The 23,714-nt window shown below is 40.5% G+C and overlaps 1 protein-coding gene and 1 pseudogene across 4 annotated transcripts in view; one reads left to right on the top strand and one right to left on the bottom strand.

Moving 5' to 3' along the window:
- Positions 1–9,711, top strand: part of TNKS2 (tankyrase 2) — a 49,772-nt gene extending 40,061 nt beyond the window's left edge. For all 4 annotated transcript variants that reach the window (XM_078391331.1, XM_072995303.2, XM_020803186.3 and 1 more), the window contains 4 exons: positions 5,514–5,619; positions 6,572–6,758; positions 7,384–7,540; positions 7,872–9,711. In XM_078391331.1, coding sequence (XP_078247457.1) covers positions 5,514–5,619; positions 6,572–6,758; positions 7,384–7,540; positions 7,872–7,934 — 513 coding nt within the window. In that variant the 3' untranslated portion in view covers positions 7,935–9,711. The remainder of the gene's footprint in view (positions 1–5,513; positions 5,620–6,571; positions 6,759–7,383; positions 7,541–7,871) is intronic.
- Positions 9,712–20,920: 11,209 nt separating this feature from the next.
- LOC140706223 (U2 spliceosomal RNA) lies at positions 20,921–21,068 on the bottom strand (annotated as a pseudogene).
- Positions 21,069–23,714: the final 2,646 nt, after the last annotated feature.

Genomic DNA, 23,714 nt, shown 5'->3' with positions numbered 1-23,714 from the left:
TCTGCCCGCCCGAAATACCTCAGTTCCTTTTAGCCACCACTGAAATCGGACTCCTGTAGCGACTTCTAGAGCAATTGTGTGATTTTATGATCTTACGGTTTTAATGATCTTTCGGAATGCTTAACATTTTCGATTCTTGGATCACGGACTTAATCAAGTTTTTTATTTACGGATGTTTCCCTGTGAGTTATCTCTTCTTTTTCATTTGTTCTGCGAGTTTGTCTCCAAGTCATGGCCGTTCCGAGGCTGATGTCATATCCAGCCCGGCCTCGGCCCATTCTACCGTGTTTCGACTGAGTGGGCGACTGTCATCCATCTCTCGAACTCGGAGGCATCAGTCTCACAGTCCCCTCTGTGTAAGAGGGCAGCAAAGCGTCACCACATCTCCCCATCTTCTCAGTATTGGGAAGTAATCCTTGTCCCGCATCCGTCTCAACACCATGTCCTTTCTGAATATGGAGACCCTTTTTATGAGTTTGGTTGGCACGGTGATCACTGCCGATACCATTTTGACAAATTTGATCCACGATGTGAACAGGACTATTACGAGTGTCCCAAATGTATTCATTATGCTTACGTTCTATCTGAGTCCTGTCCATCACCGTCACTGCCTCAGAGTCAACACCAAGCTTGTTATGAGCTCAATCCTATGGTACCGGTTTCTAAGAAGTCTGCTAAACATAATCTGTCTAGCTCTGAAATACTGTGACACGATCCAGCTCCATCTCACAAGCCATCTCGACACGAGCCTGTCCCATCCAAGCGCTCAAGCACTTCTACGGTGCAATCGGTTTCGACGTTGGACCCGACTACTTCTTTACCTGGATCTCGCTCTGCCCATCAATTCCCAGCATCAATCCCTCTTGTTCCAACTTCTCGGGCTCGTCATCACTCTTCCTTTACAACTCTTTCCATCTCTGGAGATTCTTCTGTTTTGCCGGTTTCTGAGCATGATCCTCCCTCTGAGGCTTCCAGGGAGTCTCCTTCAAACTTACCAACTTCTGATTTGGATGTTGCAGATGTTCATCCTTCGTCCCCATCTGAGGACTTTACGTCTTACTCTCAGCTCATCCTTCGCATGGCCAAATCATTGGAGCTTGATATCGAACAAACTCCTCCTCCCAAACACGGCCTTGTCTTTGTTCACATAAACCAAGATAAATCCCCCCCATTGAACTTGGCATTCATTCCAGCTATGTGGACTTTGTTGAAGAATCATGGGACAAACCATCTACAGTGGTGCCTCACTTAACGGGCGCCCCGTTTAACGATGAAATCGCATAGCGATTAACTTTTTGTGATTACTTTGCGATGTTCCCTATGGGGAAAAATCGCTTTGCGATGATCAGTACCCTGTTTCGCTTACCAGTCATCGCAAAGTGATGATTTTTAACAGCTGTTCGGCGGTTCCAAAATGGCCACCGGGTAAAAAAATGGCTGCTGTTTTCTGGGACGGATTCCTCGCTTACCGGGCAGCAAAAATGGCGCCGTATGGAGGATTTTCGCTTAAAGGTGAGTCTGAAGCACATAGGAATGCATTGAAGGGGTTTCAATGCATTCCTATGGGCTTTTTAGTATTGTATAGCGATGAAATTGTTTTGCAGCGATTTTTGCTGCACCGATTATCGTCGCTATGCGAGGCACCACTGTGCATCCCTACAGATTTCTAGATGTGTTGAGAACCACTACCGCATGCACGTGATAGACACAGCGTTCTTGTCAAACATCCTCCGCCTAATTCCATCATAGTACAATCAAATCAGTCCTGAGCCGGTAATCGGTCCTCAGTAATTCCTACTAACAAGGAAGCGAGAAAGCTGGACGTACTAGGTTGTCATCAGTATTCTCTGGCATCTTTCATTATGATGGTCTCAAACTACCAGGCTGCAATGGGGGCCTATCACAGGCAACTGTGGAACAAGATCCTTCCGGTCCTTCAGTCTACTCCTGACGAGACTAGATCCAGTGCCCTCAATACTCACCTTGAGGCCACTACCTTGGCTAAACAGCAATGTTTAGCATCTCGCCATACGGCTGATGCTGCCTCAGTCTTTGGCTTCTGCTATTGCCCTCGGCATGCATGACTGCATTCCACAGGGATCACTGATGAAGACCCACATTGAGGGTTTTTCCTTTGATGGTGTCGGCCTCTTCAGCGATAAAACCAACGAGGTGATGGATAATTTGCATAAAATTCGCAAGACTGCCCATTCTTATTCAACTCAACAACCCAGATATCAACGTAATCAGTGGCGTAGGCCTTTCACATTCATTCATTCATATCAGCAGCCCTACTGCCCTTACAAACCTCCAACTCCGGCTCCTGAGAGATCCAGCTTTCCTCAGTCATCTTCTTCTGCTCCTCCTTTCCAGACAAGCCTTCCATCGACCTGCAAGAAGAAATAATCAGTATCTTTGACTTGATTTCTCTAAATCTGATTCCCGACTGTCCACATCATCCCCAGCTGGCTCCCTTTTTCGACAAGTAGTCCATTGTTACCAGGGACGCTTGGGTACTCGCTGTCATATGTTACGATTACCTATTAGAGTTTACGTTACGGACACCCCTCCATTTGGTTGTCTCCAATATACAGCTTACTCACCTGCCCTAGAGAACGAAATTTCTCTTCTCATTCAGACACATGCTATCCAACGAGTACCTTCCCAAGATGTTCTAAACGGTTTTTATTCTCATTACTTCGCTGTCCCCAAACGCGATAGAGGCCTTTGCCCCATCCTGGACTGCAGCTTCTCAACACCTACATCTGTCCGAGATGTTTTCACAAGGTCGCCCTAGAATCTGTTATTCCACTTCTTTCTCCAGACGATTGGTTTGTGGTCGTAGATCTACAAGATGCATACTTCCATCCACGAACGTCACTTCAAGTATTTTCATTTTCTCTTCTTGGACAGAGCTTACCAATTCTGTGCCCTACCCTTCGGGCTGTCCATCGCTCCAAGAACTTTCACAAAGTGTATGGCTCCTGTGGCTGCTTATCTTCGTCTGGACAACATCACAGTATTTCCGTATATAGATGATTGGGTGATAGTAGCAAGATCATACAGTGCAGCCCAAAGGGATTCTACCTTGGTTCTTCAGACCCTGGCAGATCTCGGCCTGCAAGTCAACTTCAAAAAAATCTCATCTCGAGCCATCTCAGACCATGGATTATATTGGGGCACATCTCGAATCCATCACAGCCAGGGTATTTCCCCCTTCAGAAAGAATACTCAAGGCGAGCCATTCGCCCCTTTTCCCCGTTGTGCCACACTCACCGCTTAGCATACACAGCACCTGCTAGGTCTGATGGCTTCAACTATGTCTGTACTCCAACACGCATGACTGAAGATGCGGTCCTTACAGGCTTGGTACCTGTCCCAGTTCGACCCTTTGCTAGACCATCCTTCCAAGCATCTACTGGTGATCCCAGAGTTAGCTTACCAACTTGCCTGGTGGACCTTTGTCCCTCACCTCCTGGTGGGCCACCCATTCAGGCTTCTCTAGCTCACATTACAGGTCACAACAGATGCCAATCAGATAGGATGGGGTGCACACTGCAATCATCACGAGATCCACGCTTCATCAGGCTCAGAGAGACTGCTACACATCAGTCACCTAGAGTTGCTAGCAGTCGTTAAATCTTTCCGAGCTTCCCACTTTCTCATAGCAGGTTGTGGCATCCAGGTCATCACAGACAATATGACCACCCTGTATTATATTAACAAACAGAGTGACCCTCATTCTTTAAATCTTCTATATTTAGCGATTCAGCTGTGGGAATGATGTTACGATCACCATGTCTTTCCTGTGGCTCTTCACGTGACTACAGAGAACAATTGAGGTTGCAGACTGTCTGAGCCATCTTACCAATCAAACCCACAAGTGGACCCTCGACTATACCGTTTTCTCTAGTCTCTGCAGTCAGTGGGGAACACCAGGTCTTGATGTCTTCGCCACTCAGGTCAACTCCAAATGCAACAGGTACTGCTCTTGAGCAGGAAGAGAAGATAACTCTCTAGGCGATGCTTTCATGGTGGACTGGGGCGACAGCTTTCTTTATCTCTTTCTGCCCATTCCTCTCATCCAGCGAACGATAGTCAGGCTCCGTCAGCTGAGCTCCAATGACATTCTAGTAGCACCATGGTGGCCTCAACAACCATGGTTCACCACTCTCAGAGCCATGGCTACCGACTTCCTGAGATTACCTCTTTAACCGTCCCTTTTGACTGAGGACGAAGGCTGAATTTGTCATCCCGACCTCGACTCTCTACCTTACAGTGTAGAGAATTCTCCCGCCATGGCTGAAGTTCTAGATAGGGCTGGGAAGCCCTCTACTCAATTATTAAATTCGTATAAGTGGAACGCTTTCATCAAATTTGCTGCATCGTGGAAATTGCCCACAGTTCCAGTTTCCTTGGACACCCTTCTCAAGTTCCTTTGTTATCTGTTTGACCAAGGTTTGGCTCATTCAGTGTTGAAAGTTTATATTTCTGCTATAGTTTCGTATCAGCCTGTGGGGTCTTAGGCCTCTTGTTTATTTTCTCATCCTAACTTGAAAAATGTTCACGGAACATGCGCCCACCTACATAGCCTCCACTTCTGCAGTGGTCTCTCCAGGTTGTTCTCTGTGCACTTGCTCATCCTCCATTTGAGCCCATGGCCTCTGCGCATCTCAAACTTCTTTCCATCAAGACTTTGTTCCTTGTGGCTATAACTTCTGCGCGTCGAGCAACAATGCCCCTTATATTCAGTTCAAGCTGATGCCCCTTGTATTCAATTTTACCCAGACAAGGTTGTATTATATCCAGATGTACCCTTTCTTCCCAAAGTGATTTCAGATTTTCATGTTAATCAACCGTTAATCCTTCCAACATTGTTTCCAAATCCCTCTTCTGAAGTTGAGCACATGCTCCACTCCCTCGATGTTCGTCATGCCTTTCATTTTATATTTCCAGGACTCAGGAATTTAGCACTTCTCCTAGACTCTTTGTATGCTTTCATGGCCCACGAAAAGGCTCTCTTGCCTCTTTGCAGACAGTTTCAAGGTGGATTGTCTCTGCTATTACTTTGGCTTATGACTTGGCAGGAAAGACTCCGCCAGAGTGCAAAAGCCACATTCCACGAGAGCTATGGCAATTGCTACAGCTTGGTTGCGTGGCGTTGAAGCTCCCTGCTGTCCGTCACCTAGTGTCTTGAGTGTGTTGGAGTCAGAGCCTTGACAGCGGCAGACATTCCGGAACTGAGGTATTTCGGGTGGGCTGAGCATGCGCGCCATGGGGCAACAGCCTACTAATTACGTCTTTTTAAGCTTTAAAATATTCTGAGGAGTCCTGTGCTGGTGCAGTAAAACCCATTTGTGTGGATTCACAGAGGACCACTCAAAGAACTATGGTTACAGGTAAGTAACCTCTCTTTATCTGGGGGTATCAGCTATGAAATGCATTGGGTATCAGAAAACAGAAGAAGAACTGATAGTGAATTTCTCTCTCTCTCTCTCTCTCTCTTTCTATAGATACAGAAAGTATGTAACAAAAAGCTTTGGGAAAGGTATACTCATAGGAGGAAAGAAGTTTCAGAAGAGAATCATAATCATGCTAATGAAAGGATGTTGTTCCATGGTATTCCACATTTTTTCTCTCATCTCAGTTACTGCTATTTTAATATTACCTGAACATCTAACTCTCAGATTTTAAGTTCAGTTCCATCTAATAATTAGAATACGTTTACAGTAGCTGGTTAAAAGAGTTTTCATGTTTATACCAAGGTTGCCTGAAAGGAAAGAATTGTCCATGAGTTCTTAAACAGTAGGCCATGGTTAAGATGTTTAAAGACCTTCTGTTATAGATGTTATAATAAAAAAATAAAAGGCAGTGTTCTGTTGCCATATGTGAATTATAACTTCCACATTCACTCTGCTCTATCTGTGGCTCACAATTGCCTGAGCCCAGAATTATTCAATTCACAGCAGTGGGGCTCTCCACTTCCCTGTTAAACAAGGAGAAAAGGAATTGGATGCAGAATAAATCATTCCATGTGCAGTTCAGAACAAACAGGTTACTGTCCAAAGAACTGTATTCAGCCATAACTACCTAACTAGGAATTGTCTTAAAAAGAAGGATGAGAAGCATGAAACATGAATGGCCAGTATTTCGGAAAGGTGCTAAGAGACATCAGGGAAGAACTTGCCGCATGACTGATGGGGATCTTATGGCCCACAGGCTGCATGTGATCCCGCCACCAGTTTTTGCAGCTGCTACTGCCATTGCCAGTTTAGTGCTGCAGCACAAGCATCCTGCAGTTTTCACTTGAAAGCAAGGAATACCAGAAGCTTTTAAAAGGCTGACAGAGGAGCATAATTCAGCTTAAAAATAAGAAATGCAATACTCTTGCCATGTTGCTCAAAAGTGAAATGGAAGGGGGGATTGGATGCAGCCCTGTTGCTTCAGGAGGTTAAATTATGTAAGAATTGCTGTATTTCACAGTAAAACTTTCAGAACAGTATATTCTCTGAATAGATGGCAGACCTTTATCTACAGCATGGCAATGTTTTCTGTTTTATTGTGCTTGCAGGCTCCCCTTTTGTGAATGCAATTATCCATAAAGGTTTTGATGAGAGACATGCTTACATAGGAGGAATGTTTGGAGCTGGAATCTATTTTGCTGAAAACTCATCCAAAAGTAATCAGTATGTATATGGCATTGGAGGTGGCACAGGTTGCCCAATTCACAAAGACCGATCTTGTTATATCTGTCATAGGTAAGTTCCAGTAATGGTACAGATTACAGTAAAATTCGGTAGTAGTAGTTTATTATTTATTCATTTATTTAGGGAAGTACTATGCTATTGATATAGGATCTTAGAGAGTCTTTTTGAAAGGCATAGGAGGCTGCAGCGAATCGGAGAGAGCAGGAAGTCCAGCTGTATGAGCAGCTTAGACTTACACAGAAAGTAGATTCAATCCAATATCCACATCAGTTAAACAACTAGCTAGAAATGTATTTCTTCTTACCCTTCCCTTGTTTGATGCCCCATAAGTATCAACTGATATTTACTTGCTATTGAGAAATGAAGAGAGTTGCCAAATGAATACAAAGTGGTAGTGAATATGACATATTTATACTTGTACTTATGCCACACAGTAAGAATACTGATCTCTCACGATTTCAGAAGTAATAAAAAGGGCCTGAGTTACACAACCATCTTTCATAGTACAGTATTCTTACATTGTAACTCTTCTTACAACTTACCTGTCTGTTAGGAAACAGATCCCCCATTCATCGCTACCACTTATCATCATCATTATTACTTCTCTTGTTCAGTTTACCATTTGCCATATCAAATGACATATTTATTAATAAACAATGTATTTCCTTTAATACAGACAGTTGCTATTTTGTCGTGTTACACTGGGCAAGTCTTTTCTGCAGTTTAGTGCAATGAAAATGGCTCATTCTCCTCCAGGACACCATTCCGTTACTGGGCGGCCTAGTGTAAATGGACTAGCTTTAGCAGAATATGTCATCTACAGAGGAGAGCAGGTAGGAGTATGTTTTTGGTTTTAATTCCCAAATGCTTCCTTTTTAATTTGAATTTACCATACATAGCTGTTTTGGATTTTTATGCCCTGCTTTTTATAGTTGTTTAATGAGAGAGATACATGTTATTGAATACTACTACACATGTCTACTCAGAAGTCACTCCCACTGATACCAGGTGGGCTTTCAGTGGGCACAGTGTTGCAGCCCAAGACCTTCTTTAAAAGTGGTACATACTTTTTTTCGTCATCCTCTACCTAATGATTTTCCCTCATAAGTATGAATGTCTGCTTGATAATATAGAAGAATAAGTTAGTCAACTTGTATTTTTCAGGCATATCCAGAATATTTGATTACCTATCAAATTGTGAAGCCTGAAGCCACCACAGAAGCGTGAACCTCAGAAGTTTTGTAGAGATTAAAGTGAAGAGTATTCAAATTGCAGAAAAAAATAATCTCTCCTCCATAGGCATTATGGTAAAAATGTGAATAAAATCTAACAGTTTAACATGGTAAAGCTTTAATAAATGTATAGTAAATTTTCTAAAGAAGAATTCTGAAACTTCCTTTTTCAGCACTTTAACAGATACCATTCCAGTGACACTGGGTTTGTCTGTACTAAATTATAAAACAGGTATTAACTTGAACTATGTTTTCTATAGCCTATGCCAGTGGAATCTAACAACTATTGCTATACAGGAACTCATTTTACTAATACTGTGTTCTTTAAAACACTGCATTTACAAAGTACAGTTACATTTGTAAAACTGTAAATAAGAGTTTTTCTACTAGCCTGGTATTTATTTACATTGTTTTTGTAATATAAATATTTCAGAACTGCAACTTATACAAACACTATGTTTATCCATCTGCATTTCATTCTGTGCAGTAGTTTGGAGCACCCCATAGTCAAGAAGGAACAGCATACACTTGAATTTTATCTAAATAACCAAAATGTATTGAAAAAAATGTTCCACCAAATTGAAAGTCACATATATTCCCGAAAAAAACTAGGCAGAACATTCCAGATCTCGACAAACCCAGCAATTTTAAAATTTGAACTGAATATATATAGAGAGCTAAACAGTTGGGCATGCATTTCTTATGAAGGCAAGATGTTTTATAACAGACAATGCACACACATAACACCTACCTACTGCTACTCCTATCTGTTCTCTGTCTGGCATTACAAGGCTAAATGCAGAGAAGATATGAGATAAAATTTAAGCCTCCTTTTGCATGCAGGGCTCCTTGAGTGAAGTCTATGCTGATTGCACATTCCCACTTTTTTTGTTGGATGTGCATATAGTTACCTACCTATAAGTCATGTACATTTTGTAGACAGTGTCTAGATCTCTCATGAAAGGACAGCAAAGGAAGCAGCTACATCTTTTCAAGTCACAGACAGCTTCTTTACACACTTTCCTGATATCTGCTTTCCTTACTCAGTTTCTTCCAGGGTTAACCATCTGTTTCAAAGACTATTATGTAAATAAAAATCAAAAGCGATTTCATTAGTCCAATTTTAAATTAGTGTTTTGATTGGCATTCTTCAGGGTATAGGACTGTGACCCATAATTTCATTGTGGATCATTGTCGTGTTATGATTTTAGAATAATTGCCAAGACTGTTTAAACTCTGGCCTTTATGGCAATTCAAAACTTGAATCTTAAATAATTGGGTTACCTGTGATGCCTGTCTATGGAAAGTTATAAAAGCATGTAGAAAATAAGAGTGGACATTATTTTATGTGGTCATTGCTGCAAGCAATGTCAACAGTATAGTAGAATAAAAGGGGTCTTGATTTGTATGGTACTCTTTCATTGCATGTTTTCCACTCACTTGGCTTGGACGAATATTGGGACAAGTTATTCATGCAAAATCTGATTACTTTGATTTAAGCGTTTAGAACTTTGTTTCATTATTGGAAATATTTCATTCTTTGTGAATGATGATTTAGTGTGATGTAAATTATTGTGGTATTGGTAGCATTTGGTATGGTACCACAAGGTATCTTTTTCTGAAGGCAAAAAACATAATGGTTTTGATTGTGTTCATTTGAGGTGAGATGCTAGCCTACCATGCAATTAATGCTTCACTCATCTTGAAAGTATCTTATATGTATTGTATCACATTCCATCCCACTCAACCCTAAATAAACTTTATTCACAATCTTTTTGGCAGCATATTACAAATTGAATTAATACAGCAGATTGTTATTCTTGGGGTCAACAATTTTTATTAAAGGAGACTTCAAATTAAACGGAACATACCACATTTTTCTACATTATACCATATATTTTCATGTATAAGATGATACTTCTCCCTAAAATATTTAGATTAAAAATTTAGGGTCTTATACACGGAAGTAAGACCCTAAATTTTGAGGACCCCCCTCCTCATTCGTCACAAGAAAGTGGAGGGGGGGAAGCAGGAATCATCAAAGTCCTTTGATTCCTGCTTTCCCCCTCCATTTTTTGCGAAGAAAGAAATTCTGGGTTAGAAAGGGTGGGGTCTTATACTATGTACAGTACCCGTATTATACACAGAAAAATACAGTACATAGCTGGAGACATTTCCTTGCTCTCCCCAAACACTTAAGACTTATTCATTATTTTAAAAAACCTCATACAGTATTTGAGAGTATAAAACAATAATAATACTGTTTGTTGAATAACTATGAAAGCAGAACAAGTGAGCGGAATTTTTCAAGTAGCAAGGTCCTTGGTAGAGAATGACACTTAAGAGACATTTGCAGCTTTTTTTCAGAGGAATCCATTTTTCCCAATTGTCATACTTCTGGTTCAGCAGCCCAAGTCAGTGGGCAAAACCCTTTGGTGCAAATTTATGCCAGTGTAACCCAAATATTAGCCACTGGAAATATTTAATTTAAACTAATAGAAAGTGTACAAATCCCCCCCCCCCTTTTCAGTTTCTGAGGTTTCCAGGACTCCTCTTTTTGCCCGAGGAAGTTCTTGGAACGGGGGGAGGGGGAACTTTTAATAATAAAAACTGCTTCAAGGGTTCTGCTGGGGCTCCCAATTGTGGTCCTATCAACATGGCAGTAATTGCTTACTATTAAAGCCCTCTTATCCCATGCCCAGAAGCTCCCAAAGGCTTCTCCAATGCAAAAGGTAACCCTAAGGAGACTTCTAAGAAGCTTTCATTTTGTCTAAATTAAATACTTCCAGTGCCTGATCCAGATTACACATGCATAAGTTTTTATTACAGAATTTTACCCAACCAGTAAAGTCATTGTAACTATTTTAGAAGATTTCCTTCCATTTTGTGGAGTTTAACTTATGATTTTTAAGATTTGCATATGTTGCTTAGAGAGGGTGGCCCTCTTTTATTAGAAATCCAGATTTGTCTAACTTTCCTTTAGTATTCTAATGCTGGGGATGGGCATAGCCAGCCATTTAAGCCTAATTATAAATTTTGAAATACTTCAGCTGTCAAATTGGGGTTTGTACCAGATGCCTAACGTAACGTTGACATTGCTGCAAGGTTTTCATGCACCCTGTATTTTCCTTTTTCTTGGTGTTATTCTCATGAAGCAATTTGGAATTATGCTTCAACACGAATTGATTGCTAACATTTGTGAAAATATCTGCTTTCATTTCTTGAAAAAAAAACCTAGTGTACATACTTCGCATTGTGCAGCACAAGAGACATGGTGCTAGCAAAGAAGAAACCTGTAACATTTGCAAAAATAAACTCCATCCGAGAAGGAAAAAGTCTCTTGGTCCAAAACTGAGAACTTGAGCAGCTAGATTTGCACTAGGGGGCACCAGATTCCAACATGTTAACATAACGAGAGATGCATTCAGTAGGAGTCACAAACTAAATTTAACAGTCTTGGAACCTGATTGGAAGTTGCCAGAATTCTACTGGCAAAGCACTGGAAAAATTGAGTTAATACTCTAATAGTAAAATGTAATTAAAAATGTGAAACAGGCATTGGGAGTTATAATCAAGAATGGGTGAAGAAGGGTTATTTTATTCATGCCACTACTCTTCATCTCAAAACAATCTTGAAAGCTAGCTAAGAAATATAAAGGCTAAATATTCAATTTATTTTTACTGATAAAAATAATTATGTGCCATCAAGGTGAGTCCAACTTATGGTGACCTCCCAAGGTTTTCTGGGTATAAAGGAATCAGACATGGTTTGCCAGTCTCTTCTTCAATTGGTCTCTCTTCTGGAAGGTACAGGGTAAAGAAATATGTTTCCAACCTGTTGTGTTCCCTGAACATCTGTAGATAGGATGAGAATTGTTTCGCTATTTTCCCACTTCCCTTGCATCCAATAGAAGATGTAAAATCTGTTTCTTTGCATGTGTTGTAATGCACACATGGGCTTTTCCAAAGTGAACTGGGTGCTGTTCAAAAAGAGTAGAAGTCCTTACACATTTCAGTGAACAAGCAGAGTATGGTGCAAAGCCAGAAGGCCAATTCTAATCTCTATGCATTCATGAAAAGCAGGAGACCCTTTTGAAAGGATATCTGGGGCTCTGTGTACTGGATGAATATATGTATGTGGCGTTGCAGATTCCCTTCCCCAAACACACTCTAACTGGAACCTATACTGTAATGTGCATATAGTCCTTGCAACTTGTGACCTTGTTTTGCACATTCTTTAAAAGCCCTAAGATGGAATAGGAAGAGGATGCATACCTCTAGATTGCTTAGGAGATCAGGAACAATGATAGGTGAGGAGAAGCAGGATATTCAGTACCAGCACCCTTCCTAGTTTTATTGACATTTAACACAGCAAACCAAGCATGTTTCTGAAGGGGCTATAACTGGAAGTATAAGAAGACCTGAATTTTCCTCAAGGACAATAAATTATTTCCGTTTATTAAAATTTTAAAATGTTTACAACATGTACTCTTTCCTCCCTTTGTCTCCTCCTGTACCTCATTGGCACCCTCCAGCACCTGTTTTTGCTTGTTAGTCTGTCTAGAAAACACCACTACCAGGCAAAATCTGCTGTCTTCTGCTTCCTGGATCATGTATTTGACCCTCAGCATTCAAACATGTATCTTATTTTGAAATATTGTGAAAACACTTAAAATATGTCGTAGATTTTAGTATCTGTATTTAGAACCTATTTTTCCGGTATTATTAGGCAAAATATGTAAGTGAACACCTTGGACAATTAACATTTGCTTTCATTAAGCATGTGGAAATTTTGGCCTTTGAGGAAAAGGGAAAAGTTTTTCTCCCACTACGCTCGTGTTATAGTCACATGTGTTTTGAACTGAAACAGGAGCCATAATTACATATAAGACATGCAGAAATTTTAGTTCAAAGCTTGGAAGTAACTGACTAGAAAAAAAATGATTGCTTTTGTTTAAAAAGACAACATATTTGCTTTACCATTACAGTAACAGCATTGTTTCAATTTTGAATAAGTACCATTTATCATTACTATAAGTTTTTATATTTGAAGGAATTTGAGATCATTTTGAGTATTCTTATTTTTGTGTAAAAGGAACATGATAGTAATGTTAGTAATTGTTTTTAAAATTAAAACCGTTCTTAGTCATGATAAAAGATTGCTTTTTAAAGTAGCACAAGTATGTTACCGTTAAAAGTAATGGTCAAAATCCTATTGCTTAAAGCCACCAGTGTAATGCAATTGGTATAAATCTCAGCAGCAAATTACCACTCACCATATACATTTAATGTTGCCCTGTAGCAGAAGCCATGCTGGCTTCTTAACTTGCAACAATTAGCCACTGAGATTTATGCTGATTGTGTTATCCCAGTGTAACAATGTAAGAGGATTTTGGCCAATGTTTGTAAGCTCCTTTATTTGAGACTGGTCTGTTAGGTGTGGGTAATCAGGCTACTCCAGTAATGATTTTCCTTATCTTGGTATAACCCAGCAGTGGCCCTAATCTGTGAGAAAAATAAATCAAAGAAATAAATGCTGCAAACGAAATGAGGTACATCCCCTGCTTGGATCATGAATAATAAAGTGGCAGTGAGACCCTGCTGTGGCTCTTCTTCACTGTCATCAAAGGTGTGCTGATGGTGGTGCACTGTTCAGAGTTGGTCATGTTAACTCAGCAGCAAGGAAGAGGCAAAAACAATGTAACTCCCTTGACACTTGAGCAACATAATGAGTACTGTACCCAACTTTAACATCTCCAACAGTTTGAATTAGATTTATGGTTTCCTCTTGACTACTCTGGAATTATAATTAATTAAATTTTGCACCTTCAAGTTGATTCTGACTTACAGTGACTCTTTTCAGGAGTTTTTAGATATGGCGGCCCTAAAATGGTTCACCAGTCTCTTCCTAACTTGCCTCAGGCTGCACAGACTGTCTGTTCTACAAGATACCATAGGAGAGCAAATGCCTGACTCCTAGCTCCACAGCCAGGTGCTCCAATTCATTGAGCTATTATTACTCTCTCTATACCATCATTTTCCCCCAGGCTCTCCTCAAAACCTTCCTGTTCAATATTGAGACCTAGGAGGGTGATTACATGGTCATTTAGCCCACTGTTTGGTCCATTGTGGGGACTGGCTGGTTCATCTGAATATACTGATCAGATGATGTATTTGCTAAAGCAAAGCAGCCTGTCCCCAGAACATTCCTACCTTCACCATACTGGGTCTCTGTCAGGGTTTCTACTTTTTTGGTGTCTGTGGGATCACTATTTTAGTTATTTTCCAGCATATGCAATTGCTGGAAATGAACCAGAGCAAGCCTTCAAGCTGTCAATTTTCCTTCCTCTTTGAATTTCTTCTTTGTATTTACCATATCCCACGGTAAGTACTTGATGATAGATTCAGCTTTGAGTAGGCTCCAAGCAGATGCTTTCACTTTTTCTTTTATTTTTTTTGTAAGTGATGCATTAAGAATGCCCTAATATCAACTGTGAGTCCTGATAGCAATTTTTAGAGCACTGTATTTTTAATTGTATTTTAATTGTTTTATCTTTTGATTGTATTCAAATTGTTGTAAGCCGCCCAAAGACCTTTGAGTAGTATGGGCGGCATATAAGTTAAATATTTATTTGTTTGTTTGTTTGTTTATTCATTTATTTATTTTATATCCCGCCTATCTGGTCGGGTGAGGACCACTCTAGGCAGCTAAATAAATAAATAAATAAAACAATTTAAAAATATTTGCTCAGATTAAACAAAGAATGTTTAATTTCCCAATCTTGTAAAATGGCTGTCTTCTTAAACCACTTTGCAATATGAGAAGTTTGAAGAGGAAGGAGCCAGGCCAAATAGAATTACGTGAGGTGCATGCGCGATTTTAAGATTACACCAAATGGCATGTCAGACCTTAACTCATCCTCTAGCAACCCTATTTAGCCTGATCAAGCCCACTCCAGTAAGCCTGTATCAACAAGTCCTTGATTTTTCACAAGATAAATCCAGTAGTGTATAACCACATTGTGTAATCTCAGCCAGGGTATGCTCTTTCAGCTTCAGTGACAAAGACAATTTACTGCAAACCTTCACTGAAGGAGACCAAAGTTGTTGCTGTGTTAATATTGCTTGCAAAACAACCAAGTCCAGTGGTAACATTTTTAGTTAAGGGAATTTAAATACAATTCCTCCATTTCATTTTCCTCTGACCTCATTATCCACCCAGGCATGTACAATGTATGTACAAAATCCTGGTAACTATTCTTCATTTGAGGAAATGGGCAATGATCTATTCTATTGTTCATATTATTGACACAGATTCCTTTAAGGTGTCAAACCAGAGCTGCAACTAGCCATTTTGTCACAGGGAAGAAGCAGCACTGTCTCCCACCCACATTGTCCCAAGGCATGGGTATAGGCCCCCTTCAATGAAAACTAGTGAATGTTGTGTCTCCCCAAAATAAAGAGACAGTTTAAACTTTCCAGGGCAGGGGGAAAGGAAGTACTGTACTGTAAGTGGATTTGATTTTGGTATCTCTCTTGCTCCACTCTAGTGTCAAATGGGTTTTTATTGTCCTTCAACAGAACAATAATTTTAGGAAAATGCAGCCTCTGTTTCTTGTTTGCTTTCTTAAAGATTCTTAGCTGCTAAAGCAAAATAACTAGACCTGCAGTCTATTCAAAACCTTTGGGTTTAAAAACTACATGGCATTTTTGAAAATCTCTTCTTCAACCACAAGCGTTTTCTACATGGGGATAATATCGAAGACCAAAGTATTCTTGCAGGGTGTTAACTATTTAGAGACTAGACAGCTTTGCTGGCTGATTAAAGGGCTTGGATTGAAAGAGAAGCCCATGTCTCCGTATTCCAAAGTCCCTGCAACAGAGACCACCAGTCCGGACAATCAGACATTCCACGTTTCACACTGTTCTGTTCTGCTGAGGCCAAATGTGAGAAGCTGCTCCCAAGCCCTCCCCACACAAAAGTCTTTATGAGTCTTTACTGAGGCGTGATCCAAGCAGCTACCCTGATGTTGCCAGCCTGAAAGCAACCCTCCGTGATGGCATTTGGCAGGCTGGCTTTCCAATGGGGTAGATTTATGACTCATGAAAGATGGGCAAATTAACATCTTGGGCATTCCTGATAGGATTAGATTTTCTATGGCAAGGGTCTTTTGCATCCAGCTCTGACTTACCACATCAGTATTGTTTTCAGGGCTCATTTTAATATGCTTCCCACCCTCACTTCCCCGCCTCTTCACCCGTTCACTCTCCCTGCCCCTCCGCTGCTGTTACATCCTTTTGTTGTCCACCAAGAGAGTAAATAATGCAGAGGCCGCCTTAAAATGACAGCCTGAAGTGGATTTCAGTCTGGTGTTCTCTATTCTACTAAATTTAGTAGATACCAAAGCACTAGTATGGGAAGGATCTCTATATAGCCCTAGAAATAATACATGTGCAAAACTGCATTTCATCTTACTACAGGGAATCTGTAATAGCTGGATTTGTAGCATCACCCTGCGTACAGATTTCTTTCTAACATTGTGGGAACATTTTGCTTTCAGCACCTAGGAGGGGAAATGCTATATAAAATGCTAAATGCTATTTAAAAACTATGCTTATTTATTCGCTAGCATGATTCTACACAAATGCTGTCTTCCTATGCAGTCTGCTCTGCAGTATCATCAATTTCTCATTCAATTCCTCCTTTAATGTAATTAATTTGAACCTCAGCTGACACTTGTAACAAGGCTAGGCCAAGATACTTTGCTGCCTGGGGCCAAGGAGAAAATCATCCAAAATAAATTTATTTAATAAAGGTACAGAGTACTCAAGCACAGCCAAATTATTTTGGTATTTGAGGCAGGAAATCACACATGAACTTCCTCTAATTTATAATTATATGTTTTCAAGTCAATTCCAATGTAAGGCAACCTGTTTCAGAATTTTCTAGGTATCTGAGTAAGAAGTAGTTTACCATTCCATTCTGTGAGCTTTTCATGACTGTGCAGCTTTCCCAAACCTATACAGGTACAGTGGGAAGCAGAATGGAGAATCAAATCTCTGGCTTGGCTCCATAGCCATGTTCACAACTCACTGAGCTAACCAGCCAGTGAAATGGAATGAAAACAAATACAGAATGCATTTTCTAAGCTTATGAAGAAGGGCTGTCTATTGAATAAGCAGAGCTAGTCCACATCCATCCAGCAGTTAAGGTGAAATACGTCTGTGTCACAGTAAATACTAATCAGGAATTTAGGAATTAGGAAGTGGTAATAATAACAGTAACATCTTATCCCTTGGCCTTGTTCCCTTGTTTTGATTCTGATTTTGTTCAAGTAAGCTGCTTCTCTCTTTTTGCTTGAGCTTTCCTACACCTGGACTCTGGTTAACCTCTCATGAACCCTCTGTCTCTGCCAGAGTGGAAGTAAAATGTACGCAGCAGAGTCACATCCATTCTTAAGCGCAAAAAACTTACCTGGGATCAATGCAGGAAGCTGTCTTAAGAGAAGTGTGTGTGTTCTGTGCTATCAAGCTGGAACTGAACTTTAGCAACCCTAATAGGCTTTAAGGAGTGGTTTTACTAGTTCCACTCCCCTAGTCGGTTTCCACGGCCAAATGGGGATTCGAACTCTGTTCTCCAGAGTCCTAGTCTATCACTATCCACTACACCATACTTAAAATCTAGCCAGGCACTTTTCATAGTTCAGTAAAGCTGGACTACAACTTTCTGTTTCTAGTCTATTCTGACTAGAGAATTTGAGAAATGGTAGTCCAAAAAGTAACTTTCTCAAACTCTGACCAATGGCAGCTTTCCAGAGTCTCACACAAGAGCTTTTTGATGCTGCTATAGTGAGAGGGGCCTGGAACTGAACCTGGGAACTTTGCCATTTAGAATAGGTCCCGTACCACTCAGCTACAGTCATAGGAAGTTTTCTTTTCTTTTCCCTTTTGTTCATTCTTAAAAGAAATGACCTACTCTTTGTAGTGGAAATATTCATTTTCACAGGCTGTTGGGGGGGAGGGATTATTTGCAGGTCTATAATACTGTTCCCACATTTGCAACATGTAGGTTAGTATTTTGTAGCAAAGGTATTTCAGCAGCTGAATCTGACTTGAACGGTGCCAGAGGCTGCAGGACTGTTGTCAATATGCACATCACTCTTTGTGAGGATCCAAAGCAGGGTCCTTATTGGTCTCTCTCTGGGTGGCATGACATCATGCCTTATGTTCAATAGGTTCTTCAGTTTGCCTAAATATCTGCTGATGGTTGCTAAAGAATAGAAGCAAAGAGGGTGGGGGTGGGGGAATGAAAACACAACCTGCCTCATATAAAGGACCACACATACGCCCTAGCAACACCCACAGCTTTCCCCGAAAAAGCTGCTCATAGTCTTGCAGTTCATATTAAAAAGTAGCTTAAATGCAAGCAACCATTTCAACCCAAATCACATTAAAGAGCAGAACATCAAATAGCTTTTAATCCACAGTCAGAGCTGGAGCAAAAACACTGATATAATTTTAACGTTGTGCGTCTTTGGACCAAGGCAATGGCTCGTTTTGAAATCCCTGACATTTACAAACATGTTTCTGTGTGGCCTTCTTGTTATCTCTTTCCTGTCAACCAAATGTGATGAGCAATTTTATTCATTGTTTCTAAGGGCTCTTCCTTTCTGTTATTTCTGTGGCAATTCTATAGAGACCTACAAAGACTGAGGCCTCTGGTGTCACATTACCTACAAACATGCATGCTTCTGGTTCATATCACACACACATTTTAATGGATCCCGAGACATGTGTATATTCATTCCAAACAGGTATATAATTGTGTACAACAGGCCCTATTCAGTATACTGTATATACTGTGTTATGAGGAGTAAGACACAAACAGAGAGAATAAAAAACGAAATGCTGTCTTTGGGATGTCCAACAGAACTGCCTCTTTCCAAGACTCTGTAAGGACAGCATCAGATTCAAAGGACTCAACAGCAAAGGTCTCGTGTGTGGGACCCTACCTATAGTCACTGGCTCCTTTGGTGACTTTATCCAGCAGTCTGGCACTCCAAAGAACATGAAGTTGCTGGATCTGGAAGTTACTATTTTAATCCATCCCAAGGTCACGTTGGTGGCGCTGTGGGAAACTAAGCACCACCATTTCTGTGATTCACAGAACAACTAATAGCCACTAATATGGCCACTGTTTGTCTTTTATATGGTGTGAGTGGAAGGCAGAACAAGAAGGAGTGTGCCGTCCCCTCAGCTGTCTAGAGAAAATAAAGTACAAATAAAGGAAGGACAGGAGACCGAGAGGGATGAAATAGGAGAGTCAGAGGAAAAAAGAAAGGTAGAGATAGGAAAAGAGAGAGATGTGCACGATAGTCAAGAATATGTAAAGATGGAAAGGCACAAGGAGGAGAAAGAAGGAACAGAAGTAGGAACGTGAGAGAAGGAAAAAGAAGGAGATGGGAGAGGCGCGAGACAAGAGAGACGTTAGAGGGGTAGTGATAACGGACGAGGAAGGGAAACCTGAAAGGCAGAAGGTAGATATTTTTCTTACCACAGAAGTTGGTAACAAACCCACCGAAATGGAGAAAGTTGCAGTTTATGAGGAGGATGGGAAAGAGAAAGATATAGAGGAACCAAAGTTATTTAAAGTACCTGGGAAAATACAAGGAGAGGATAGAGATATTGGTGTTGAGAAGTCATACGGAACAGGAAGAGCAAAACCCATTATAGAGAACCTGCAGCCAGAAGAATGGACAGTATTAGTTTATCCCAAGAGTTAGAGGCTGGTGAAATTTGTCCATCATCCAAGAATTCCAGCTCTGGACGAGAAACCTCCAGAGGGAGAATGGTCTCGGTACCCATGCTGCGAGACCATCTATGCTGTATGCAGTGGTTTTCTGAGGAAACCAACAGAACACGAGAAACACGGGAAAACGTATCATTAAAAGAATATAAAGTTAAAAAACCTTTAATGTTATTGTGGGACTGTTCACCCTCTCAGTTGTCTTTGAATGAAACCATTATATTAAGTAAAGAAGGGCTCAATAGTTATGTTAATAAAAATGTTTTTAATGAAACTCCTAATTAGTTGTTTCATTTGTAAGAAGAGGAACTGTCAAAAGTATGACTGAACCTTGTCACATATGGTTTCTCAACAGGTTGGCTAGTGATCTGGGCCCTTGTTAGTCATGTTTTACCTGGGTCATTATCTTCCCACTTGGCTAATCCAAGGACAATGAATATGAATGGGCCATTTGACCAAACAGGAAGAAGATGGGGCACTTTGCTTCCAAAAATGCAAACCACTCTAGGATGCTTGCTTGCCAAGAACTCCAGAAAATCATTTTAGCTTAAAACCAAAAGAAGGTAATTCAGCTTATCTGGCCTCTCTACAAGAGGACTGTTCTGTGAGACGAGTCTTTGGCTTGAGCATTCATGTCTTCTATGTAATTTTAATAGGAGCCATTTATTTTAATTTTTATTAAATATTTTTATTTTAACTATAACATTGACATAAACATAAAATACATAAACCAAAATACAAATAGACTGTGTTCCCCACCACCATAGTCGGGACCTCTTGCAATAATCTTTTTCCTCCATCTATTCTTCTTCTTCTTTTATTGTCCCTTTCTCCAAAACAGCATTGATTCTTGATTTGGAGCTTTCCCTTTTCCTCTTTTTAACACATATTCCAAAAATCTACCCAATATATCATAAAAATTATTCTTTTTCAACTCTCCTTAGATAAGTTAGCTTATCTGTTATAGCTATATTCCATATTTCATTATACCATTCATCCATTCAAAATTCAGATTTTGATTTCCATTGCTTAGCTATTATTAGCCTAGCTGCTGTTAATACATTGGTAATCAATTCTTTAGTCATCTTATCATATTCCACATCCTCAAATATTGATAACAAAGCAATCTCAGGATTAAATTCTATATCTTTTTCACATGTGTCACTTAATTCTTTAAAGATTCGTTTCCAAAATCTTTGTACTTTTTCACATTCCCACCACATATGAAAGTATGTACCAATTTCCTCAAATAGAGGACGTATCAGATATTAAACTGATAAGAACAGATACTACACTTGATCTTAGCCAAAAGGCTGAAGGTAATTCAGTTTTTCTGGCCTCTCTACAGGAAGGCTGTTCTGTGAGATGAGTCTTTGGCTTGAGCATTCATGTCTTCTATATAATTTTAATAGAAGTCATTTAGAGCAGAGGTCCCCAACCCCTAGTCTGCAGCACAGTGCCAGTCCATGGCTATGGCAGGACTGTGCCATGAAGACAGCTCTCCTGCCCCCCGCATGTACTGCCCCCAGCATCCCACCCACAAGCACAACCAGTTCGCAATTCAGAAAAGGTTGGGGGCCACTGATTTAGAGTACTGCTTCCCAGCCTAAGGTAGCCCAGGTGTTCTTGGACTGCAATTTTCAGAACCCCCCCCAAGCCAACATTTTGGGTGGTGAAGACATCTGGGTAATGAAGTCTAAAAACACCTGGATTACCCAAATTTGGTAACCACTGGTTTAGAGATATATTCCTGTCATTTCCTCTTTGAGAGCTTGGCTCACCTTGAAACCTGAGCCTATTTCTTCTCTGCCATTGTTTTTAACCTATTATCCTTGGCCTCACACGTTTTTCAGTTAAAAGTCTGTGGCATACACAATCACCATCAACATCTTAGAACTGCAGAGCTGGAAGGAACCCCTGTCTAGGCAAAAATTCTACTCTGACGCAGTGTTGTACAAACCTGGCCAGTTGGTAACATTGTGAAAGTCCTAATGTCAGTATCTCTTACTTCTTAAGTGATGACACAAGACAGTTTCTAATAATTAAAACCACACAACCCACAACTCTGTTCACATCTGTTCACAAGGATTTCTCAAGTATGATTGGGAGAATGGTCTGTGAAGTTATTTCTAAAAAGTCCATTTTTAATATTTGGATAACTGTATCTCCACATTATATTCACTTATTTGCTGTACAGTATTTAGATTACTATAGACAGGAAAGGTTTAAGGAGTTCTTTCAATGAAGTGAGACAGACTTGGTTCTTTCCACCTGTCTTGCCAAACACTCTCAGCCTGAGAAACCCTTAAAAGGTAGCTGCTAGCAGAGAGAATGGTTAGATCCATTCTAATAAATTGTTTAATACTGGCTTCCCATATTGTTAACTATAATAGTGGATTACATCATTCTTATTTACATTTTTAACATTATGATGGTGTGTGTAATCTTGTGATGTTTTACAGCTGTAGTAATAACTACTGCATTTATTTGTTTTTGCGAACTATTTTGAACACAATGCATTTTAGAAACTGCTGGGTCCAAATAGATTAACTAGGGCACTAACCAAGGTGGAGCCATGGGTCTTTGCCCCAGGCCACCAAAATCTAGAGGGCACCAAAATCTAAAGAGGAATGTCCCCATTCTCCTTCCTTCCTTTTTTTTCTTTCTTTCTTTTTGGAAAGCAGGAGTTTTCTCTTTCTTTTGAGGAAACACAACATCCTCCTTCTCCTTTTTCATGGGTGTGTGTGTGTGCTTGTACCACTAGCTAATGGCAGAGTGGGTGCAAAAAGGTGCTGCTTGGTCCAGGTACCCAAATGGCTAATTATGGTTCTGAAATTGAGCATAATTATGACTAGAAGTCACAGACTATGAGTTCTACATAAAATTCGTGTTCATTCTCATTAATTTAAAATGACGTTCATTCCAGCAACAGAAGGCCTTTCAAGGCATTTCTATAGAGCACTTTTATGTCAACTCCTTTTGCCTTCTACAGAAATGAAGGTCCATGAGTGAGACCGCTCTGCATCACAGGAATTGCCATCTCTAGGATAAATGCACTGCCATTTGCTGCTTGTGTCTTCAGTGATCAATATGAAATATCTTGGAAAAGTTACTTTGTGGAGGGGTCTACCGGGGCATTTTGGGAGTTATTGTCCCCCTCCCCAAAAAGAATGCTTCCTTACTCTTAGTATGCATGAGCTAGGCTTCTCATTCTAGCTGCTGATCCTATGTATTCCACTCAGAAAATCTTAAACAGACATAGATGTGCCCTTTTAAAAATCTTTTTTTTTTCTTTTCTTCTCTTTCTGCAATGGATGGCAAGCACGTGCCTTTTTGTACTCAACTCAACTTCACAAGGACAGAATGTACCGCAAGAAGCATCTCGGAATGGAACACTGACAAGAAACATATTCATGTCTAGATACGGCCTTTGGTTGAGCCTTTTGACGTAGCATGTGCGCTCCCCTTGCTCCATTCCACCCTCACCCCCGCCCCCCCCCCCAAGGCTCTCCAGCCCTGGGAATTCTCCTGGCCTTTGTCACACAGAGAACTGCCTGTGAGTCAAGTGGAATGTGATGTGACTACAACAAGGGCCAGGAGGGGAGGGTCCTGTCCTGTGGGAAGGCGAGCTCTCTGATGAGTAAAATCACACCATACCCATCAGGCCACTTTCTCTATTCAGCAAAGTGGAAAGTGGGCTGGGTTATGGGTGGCCCAGCCTTCCCTCCCATGCTCTCCCCCTGCAAAGGTACAGGCATAATTAACCTTTGGAACACTTGAGACCAACAGAATGAAATATTGTCCCTGGAATCATGTACAGTGCTACTTCTTCCCCAAGTGAGGCACGTAGTGGGGCTGGAAGGGCAATGACAGGGAATGGTTAAAGCCTTAAGATGCCAAATTAGTTCTAAAGCTCTTTAATATTGTATACAGGATCTTGCTGTGTTAGGGATTCCTTTCAATAATGAA

The sequence above is a fragment of the Pogona vitticeps genome, chromosome 3 (assembly GCF_051106095.1).
Source record: "Pogona vitticeps strain Pit_001003342236 chromosome 3, PviZW2.1, whole genome shotgun sequence".
Taxonomy (NCBI): domain Eukaryota; kingdom Metazoa; phylum Chordata; class Lepidosauria; order Squamata; family Agamidae; genus Pogona; species Pogona vitticeps.
This window is presented reverse-complemented; position numbering and strand designations above follow the sequence as displayed.